At 33.6% G+C, this 9,028-nt stretch overlaps 1 protein-coding gene and 1 long non-coding RNA gene across 2 annotated transcripts; one reads left to right on the top strand and one right to left on the bottom strand.

Annotated features, from left to right (window-relative positions):
- Positions 1–379: 379 nt before the first annotated feature.
- On the bottom strand, positions 380–1,025 carry LOC124433324 (E3 ubiquitin-protein ligase RNF12-B-like). The gene has a single exon (XM_046983088.1). The coding sequence runs from the start codon at positions 1,023–1,025 to the stop codon at positions 414–416; it is 612 nt and encodes a 203-aa protein (XP_046839044.1). The 3' UTR covers positions 380–413.
- Positions 1,026–1,283: 258 nt separating this feature from the next.
- Positions 1,284–8,339, top strand: LOC124442536. Its single transcript, XR_006947281.1, has 4 exons — positions 1,284–1,663; positions 2,447–2,673; positions 7,179–7,405; positions 7,989–8,339. It is a non-coding gene; the product is annotated as an uncharacterized LOC124442536 (long non-coding RNA).
- The last annotated feature ends 689 nt before the right edge of the window (positions 8,340–9,028 follow it).

Genomic DNA, 9,028 nt, shown 5'->3' with positions numbered 1-9,028 from the left:
TTTCTTTCATGGAAATGTTGAACATTGTCATGTTAAGAAGTGCAGAAAAAGAGACATAACCAATGATTAAACAAAACTTCTTGTGAACATTGTCACTAATAAAATGTAAAAATTTTTTCAGCAAATGCAAAATTATAAACAACATGTTGGATTTTATTTAAAAAGTCCTGAATTGCATCTAAATTGTAAATTATGACACTAAATAACAAATTCCGGTGAGATATTTTTCAATGAAGATAAAAAATATGTTAACAATATAAAGTATAGTAAAATAAAGTATAGAAATAAATTAACCATATTAAATTAATTATATTGCAATATATATTAAATATATTAAACTATAATATATTCATTAATAAAGGAACATAATCAAGTTGAATAACATGTTGATTGTCTTGGATATTTCTGCTATATCATCTACTTAAACTTCTCTTTCTTATGCTTTGACACTTCTCACATCTTGTGGTAGCATTGTTTATGTGGAGACAAATGGTACAAATATACCATGTTTCTCGGTCATTAGAGCTTGGTGATTGTGTTACCTCTGATCCACTGTGCATTTCGCTGTCAGTGTGCATTCCATTCTGCATTCCATTAACCATCCCAGCTTGCTCTCTATTGGGTTGCAATGCCTCATTGCTGTTTCTTCCCATTGTTGAATGTAACAAGTTCCTTCTCATTGCCCTTGACCTATCAATAAACTGCATGGCGTGTAAGAGGTTACCAGAGCAATCATACAGTAACTGCTGTAGATTTAAGACATCTTCTTCTGGAAATATCCTTTTGAGCAATTCTATGTTTGATGGTATTGGCCTTCTACTTGGATAAGGATATGGGAGCATATTAGGAAATCCAACTAATCCTGGTTGCTGCTGTGGTTCGTTTTCTGGTTCTGGTTCCTTTTCCGGTTCTGGTTCGTTTTCCTGTTCTGGTTCGTTTTCCTGTTCTGGTTCGTTTTCCTGTTCTGGTTCGTTTTTCTGTTCTGGTTCGTTTTTCTGTTCTGGTTCGTTTTTCTGTTCATTCATTTTTCTATATATTGTTTTTTTTCTTTGAAACAATGACATATTTCAAATATTAATTTTTGCTCATACGAACATGATTCATAAAAACTTTGAAGTAGTTTGGCACCTCAATGCTTGAACAGTTTAAAGATTAATCTTGTTTATGAAAAAGCTGGAACATAGAAGGGCAATTCTCCAAATTACAGCCTGCGTGGCAACTTGCATGCTCAAAACTACGTTTATAATGTTTAAGATATATTGATGTGTCTATTTCAAGTCAAATTATATGATAATTGGATATGATATTTTATATGTTTTCATCACTATTTCATTTATAAGGTGGTATAAATTGTAGCATACCTTTACGGAACCAAGACACTTCGTTTTTGCTTTTGTCGCTGAATGATCGTTGAGCGTGTCTACAGGAGAACAGGCTTACTTGAGAACGCTACTTTCTTGTTCGGCTACAAGTTAGTTAATGGATCTGTAAAAAATTCAACGGGTTAATCTACAGCATTCTTGAATTCTCATTACTGCATCACAACCAATTGAAAATGAAGACTGGCTGATTTGTATTCAGAAATGCCATATTGACGTCGTCAGCATCTTTTGGCAGCAACATCAATCATTTCTTTTGAATATATCGACTGTCAACTTGTGTGGTACATACTTCATTACAATTCTTTGTTCATTAAACTGTAAATTATTTTGAAAAAGTTTGGACAGGCGTTCGATAATTGTAGGGACCCAAATTCATAGATGCACGACATGCCGTATTAGTTTCTTTTGAAATCCATTGTTTTTTACGGATTATAAAATGTATATATGAATATACCTCCTCCCATTTATCGTTCTGGCTACATGCCTGAGTTTGGACACAAATGAAAGCACTATAAATTCAATTTTGCAATGTTTTCATAACTCTTGAATCGTTGGCAATCGTGGCAAGCATTGGCATCGTGTTTAAACAATACTAAATTTCGTTGCAAACGTCTGTTGAAATAAGTTAATAACTCCATCTCTCTGTGAGGCTCCCGAATTCCTTATATGCTCATGTGTATTCGACATCGTCTTTATACGATTTAATTTTATTGAATGTAATAATAATAAACTGGGTGCGGTCTCCCAAAAATCAGATGCCACAAAAATTATCTCACTTTTCATAAACCACCGTTAAACGTGCGTGTGTGCACACCAGGAAACTGAGGAAATGAAATTCTCTCTGTGAGTATGAATATCGTATTCACTACAAATGAACTTTTGTATTTTAGTAATCTTACGTTAGTGTTTGTTAATGTTATATTGTTATGTAAATATTTATGATAATTCGGATATGTAATTGAACATTAATTGTTCGAAATTAGCATTAATTGACGACCATGTTTCACAAGTGTTGTTTCCTCTTTATTTCCTGCTTTGAGTACAATTCTGTTTTTCTATTGTAGCATAACGCGTGTCTTTTTGTGTAATGATAACGAAATTGGTGGATATGGCTGGATTGTTGTTTTGCAGTTTAGTATGTGTTGTGAGATTCGTAATGGTTCTGCTGCCCATGGGACACATTCAAGTGATAGTATCACCATTGTCTCTGGAGGCCTTGAAGATACACGTTGCGATATACTCGAGCTTGAAATGGTGGACTATAAGAGGTTAAATTCACCCAAAAGATCAGGTAGAGTACAATTTCTTGTATTCTTGTATGTTTGGATATTGATGTATTTATTCAACAATGTCGTACAGATATTTTCTTGTGAGAAGCAGAAACATCATTTCACGATTAAATAAGTTGCATGCAATACAATTCAAAAAGGCAACTATAAAAAACAGGTGCGGTCTTCTTCATGCGTTCAAAGTTCTTTTATAACTTCTGGTGTATGGTTTGTTTTCTAAAACTTTTATATAATGTAGCTTATTATAATTTATATATACATTGAACTGTGTCCGAAAATCGCCAGAGTTATTTTTACTTTTATCATAACACGAGACAAGGGATTAAGTATAAATATCTTAAACAGTGCAAGCTAAAATTAATCGCGTGAATTATAGTCTTTGCATAAAAAATATACTTTTGCTGCAATTATTAACTCTAGTTATATAAGTTAAGAAATGATCCTCACTTGATCTGTACGAACAGTAATTTAGAGCCAACAGAGTTTGATCGATCAATTAATTTGATGTGTGAATAATCGTCGTTTTTTTCGTTGTTACTAAATACAATTAATTTTATTCTTTTAAAATGAAAATTTGCTCTTAGTTTAGAAAATCGAAAGTTGTTATCATTATCGCTGCAGTTTTGCGGAGTAGCTGTGACGAACTATTCAAAACGAAAAAGATTATACACCCGACAGGGCTCTTGTTTCTGTTTGATAAAAGTTTTCATTGAGTAAAAGTTGAATACGGTTAAATTTTCTTGGTAGTGGTCATCGTCAGGGTCTTGCTTTTAATTATCATTTTGTTATTTCATAAATGGTTTTACAGTATTATATACATTAAAATCGCAAGGCTTGAGTGGCGAATTGGTGTCACACGTTGCCTTCCAAACTTGCGATGCTAGGTTCGGTTGTTGCCCAGGTCAGTAAAGTTGATAGAGAATTTACGATAATAAAAACCTGATGTAATTTCACTAGTTGTCTTGATAAGTAAGCATAAAATTTTGTAGTCAACCCATTGAAAAGAAGTACCTTGAAACTCTACCTTCCATTGTTTTATTTTTTGATTGATTACATGATTATCAAACATAATCACATGACTACATTGAATTATAGTCCTTTTTTAGAAATATGCGTAGGGATGCGTAAACTATTACCCTTTGCATGACAATTAGTGAACCACCGTCTTGCACACAAAATGCGTGAATTATAGTCTTTGCATAGAAATATGTGAAAATGCATGAATGTGTGTCTGCATGAAAATGTGTAAAAATGCATGAATTATACTCCGCATGAAAATGTGTAAAAATGCATGAATTATAGTCTTTTCTATAAAATGTGTAAAGATGCATAATGCATAATTATAGTCTTTGCATGAAACTTATTGAAAACGCGTAAATTATAGTTTTTGCATGAAATTGTGTCATAATTTATAATTTATAGTCTACATTAAAATGTGTAAAAACGTATGAACTATAGTCTTTGCATGAAAATGTGTAAAAATGCATGATTTATATAGTCTTTAAATGAAAATGTGAAAAAATGAATGAATTACAGTCTTTATATGAAAATGTTTAAAAATGCATGAACTATAGTCTATTACATGAAAATGCCTGAACTATAGTCTTTTGCATGAAAATACGTGAACTATAGTCTTTTGTGTGAAAATACGTCAACTATAGTCTTTTGTATGAAAATGCGTTAAATATAGTCTTTTGTGTGAAAAATGTTGAACTATAGTCTTTTACATGAAAGTGCATGAACTACAGTCTTTTGCATAAAAATGCGTGAACTATAGTCTTTTGCATGAAAATACGTGAACTATAGTCTTTTGCATGAAAATACGTGAACTATAGTCTTTTGCATAAAAATGCGTGAACTGTAGCCTTTTGCATGAAAATGTGTGAACTATAGTCTTTTGCATGAAAATGCATGAACAATACCCACTGGGAATACCATGTTTTTTTGGTAAATTTGCACACAGTGTACACCCCCAATTAAAACTTTCATGCTACGCAGCTGTTGATCCAATCGTCAATATAATTGAAGCTCCCACTGAATTTATTAAATTCTTTTGCCAAAAATTAGACTATGCATGTTTTGGTTTTTCTTTCATGTAAATGTTGAACGTTCTCATGTTAAGAAGTGCAGAAAAAGTGACATAACTACTGATTAAACAAAACTTCTTGTGAACATTGTCACTAATATAATGTAAAAATTCTTTCAGCAAATGCAAAATTATAAACAACATGTTGGATTTTATTTAAAAAGTCCTGAATTGCATCTAAATTGTAAATTATGACACTAAATAACAAATTCCGGTGAGATATTTTTCAATGAAGATAAAAATATGTTAACAATATAAAGTATAGTAAAATAAATTACAGAAATAAATTACCATATTAAATTAATTATGTTGAAATATATATTAAATATATTAAACTATAATATATTCATGCATAAAGGAACATAATCAAGTTGAATAACATGTTGATTGTCTTGGATATTTCTGCTATATCATCTACCTAAACTTCTCTTTCTTATGCTTTGACACTTCTCACATCTTGTGGTATCATTGTTTATGTGGAGACAAACGGTACAAATATACCATGTTTCTTGGTCATTAGAGCTTGGTGATTGTGTTACCTCTGATCCACTGGGCATTTCGCTGTCAGTGTGCATTCCATTCTGCATTCCATTAACCATCCCAGCTTGCTCTCCATTGGGTTGCGATGCCTCATTGCTGTTTCTTGCCATTGTTGAACGTAACAAGTTCGCTCTCGTTGCCCTATCAATAACCTTGATGGCGTGTATGAGAACACCAGAGCAACCATACAGTATCCGTTGTAGATTTAAGACATCTTCTCTTGGAAATATCCTTTGAGCAATTCTATGTTTGATGGTATTGGCCTTCTACTTGGATAGGGATATTGGAGCATATTAGGAAATCCAAGTAATCCTGGTTGCTGCTGTGGTTCGTTTTCCGGTTCTGGTTCCTTTTCCGGTTCTGGTTCCTTTTCCTGTTCTGGTTCGTTTTCCTGTTCTGGTTCGTTTTCCTGTTCTGGTTCGTTTTCCTGTTCTGGTTCGTTTTTCTGTTCATTCATTTTTCTATATATTGTTTTTTTTCTCTGAAACAATGACATATTTCAAATATTAATTTTTGCTCATACGAACATGATTCATAAAAACTTTGAAGCAGTTTGGCACGTCAATGCTTGAACAGTGTAAAGACTAATCTTGTTTATGAAAAAGCTGGAACATAGAAGGCCAATTCTCCAAAATACAGACTGCGTGGCAACTTGCATGCTCAAAACTACGTTTATAATGTTTAAAATATGTAGATGTGTCTATTTCAAGTCAAATTATATGATAATTGGATATGATATTTTATATGTTTTCATCACTATTTCATTTATAAAGTGGTATAAATTGTAACATACCTTTACGGAACCAAGACACTTCTTTTTTGCTTTTGTCGCTGAATGATCGTTGAGCGTGTCTACAGGAGAACAAGCTTACTTGAGAACGCTACTTTCTTGTTCGGCTACAAGCTAGTTAATGGATCTGTAAAAAATTCAACGGGTTAATCTACAGCATTCTTGAATTCTCATTACTGCATCACAACCAATTGAAAATGAAGACTGGCTGATTTGTATTCAGAAATACCATATTGACGTTGTCAGCATCTTTTGGCAGCAACATCAATCATTTCTTTTGAATATATCGACTGTCAACTTGTGTGGTACAGACTTCATTACAATTCTTTGTTCACTAAACTGTAAATTTTTTTGAAAAAGTTTGGACAGGCGTTCGATAATTGTAGGGGCCCAAATTCATAGATGCACGACATGCCGTATTAGTTTCTTTTGAAATCCATTGTTTTTTACGGATTATAAAATGTATGTATGAATATACCTCCCCCCCCCCATTTATCCTTCTGGCTACATGCCTGAGTTTGGACACAAATGAAAGCACTATAAATTCAATTTTGCAATGTTTTCATAATAACTCTTGAATCGTTGGCAATCGTGGCAAGCATTGGCATCGTGTTTAAACAATACTAAATTTCGTTGCAAACGTCTGTTGAAATAAGTTAATAACTCCATCTCTCTGTGAGGCTCCTGAATTCCTTATATGCTCATGTGTATTCGACATCGTCTTTATATGATTTAATTTTATTGAATGTAATAATAATAAACTCGGTGCAGTCTCCCAAAATCAGACGCCACAAAATTATCTCACTTTTCATAAACCACAGTTAAACGTGCGTGTGTGCACACCAGGAAACTGAGGAAATGAAATTCTCTGTGACTATGAATATCGTATTCACTACAAATGAACTTTTGTATTTTAGTAATCTTACGTTAGTGTTTGTTAATGTTATATTGTTATGTAAATATTTATGATAATTCGGATATGTAATTGAACATTAATTGTTCGAAATTAGCATTAATTGACGACCATGTTTCACAAGTGTTGTTTCCTCTTTATTTCCTGCTTTGAGTACAATTCTGTTTTTCTATTGTAGCATAACGCGTGTCTTTTTGTGTAATGATAACGAAATTGGTGGATATGGCTGGATTGTTGTTTTGCAGTTTAGTATGTGTTGTGAGATTCGTAATGGTTCTGCTGCCCATGGGACACATTCAAGTGATAGTATCACCATTGTCTCTGGAGGCCTTGAAGATACACGTTGCGATATACTCGAGCTTGAAATGGTGGACTATAAGAGGTTAAATTCACCCAAAAGATCAGGTAGAGTACAATTTCTTGTATTCTTGTATGTTTGGATATTGATGTATTTATTCAACAATGTCGTACAGATATTTTCTTGTGAGAAGCAGAAACATCATTTCACGATTAAATAAGTTGCATGCAATACAATTCAAAAAGGCAACTATAAAAAACAGGTGCGGTCTTCTTCATGCGTTCAAAGTTCTTTTATAACTTCTGGTGTATGGTTTGTTTTCTAAAACTTTTATATAATGTAGCTTATTATAATTTATATATACATTGAACTGTGTCCGAAAATCGCCAGAGTTATTTTTACTTTTATCATAACACGAGACAAGGGATTAAGTATAAATATCTTAAACAGTGCAAGCTAAAATTAATCGCGTGAATTATAGTCTTTGCATAAAAAATATACTTTTGCTGCAATTATTAACTCAAGTTATATAAGTTAAGAAATGATCCTCACTTGATCTGTACGAACAGTAATTTAGAGCCAACAGAGTTTGATCGATCAATTAATTTGATGTGTGAATAATCGTCGTTTTTTTTCGTTGTTACTAAATACAATTAATTTTATTCTTTTAAAATGAAAATTTGCTCTTAGTTTAGAAAATCGAAAGTTGTTATCATTATCGCTGCAGTTTTGCGGAGTAGCTGTGACGAACTATTCAAAACGAAAAAGATTGTACACCCGACAGGGTTCGTGTTTCTGTTTGATAAAAGTTTTCATTGTAATAGTTGAATACGGTTGAATTTTCTTGGTAGTGGTCATCGTCACAAGTTGGTTGTCCTGCAGGATGCGGACACTTGTATTTTATGGCATCTAAGGGTTATGGCTCTGGGATAAAATTATATATAGGTCTATCCCTATTAATGAAGAATATTCCTGCATAAAAGAGCGCTCAATATCCTATATATTAGAAGAGCGTAAGATAAAATGAAATAAAATGGACAAGTTTTACTGTCGCTACTGGAGTTTCACGCCGTAGGGCGATCTTCAGGTAGGTCTATCCCTATATATACTAGGTCGGACGAAGTCCGACCTATCCTTCGTTGGTGGTTTACAGCATTCTGAAGGATGAAACAGTACTAGGTCACGTGATAGCATTACATCATCAACAACCAATCAGCTTTAGGGACGTCATATGTGGTCTATATAAGCGGCCGTCCTTATCGGACATGCTCTTTCGGTTTGGATGTACCGAAGTGGTTGCGCCAGCTCTAAAGTTATGCCGGATTTTTTCAAGAACTCTCACCTTTTGGTCTGTTTTTCAAGTAAGGGCTTTGTATCAGATGTATTGGATTGGCTTAACAATAACAAAGATGAATACATTTGGGTCCTTTTTTACCATCCTTGCTCCGACGGGACAAGCTGTCATGGTGTGGCTGGGGACCACTATCATTTCGTCATTAGCTGGGATGGCAACAAACGTTGGGATGATATGAGTCTGAGGTGCATTTCGTCGTTTGGCGAACAAGTATACTCCTCAACAGGCATCGCGTGATGGTTCGTTTCGCATGTTTGCCCATGTCAAGGCAAAAAACGTACGTGCGTGTCTTACGTATTCAAGATGATGTTGCACAAATGTTACAGCCCAGACTTTAAAGTTGAAGAATATTTTGATAGTATCGGAGATGAACATT

Source organism: Xenia sp. Carnegie-2017, unplaced genomic scaffold (genome assembly GCF_021976095.1).
Source record: "Xenia sp. Carnegie-2017 unplaced genomic scaffold, XeniaSp_v1 HiC_scaffold_1, whole genome shotgun sequence".
Taxonomy (NCBI): Eukaryota; Metazoa; Cnidaria; class Anthozoa; order Malacalcyonacea; family Xeniidae; genus Xenia; species Xenia sp. Carnegie-2017.
This window is presented reverse-complemented; position numbering and strand designations above follow the sequence as displayed.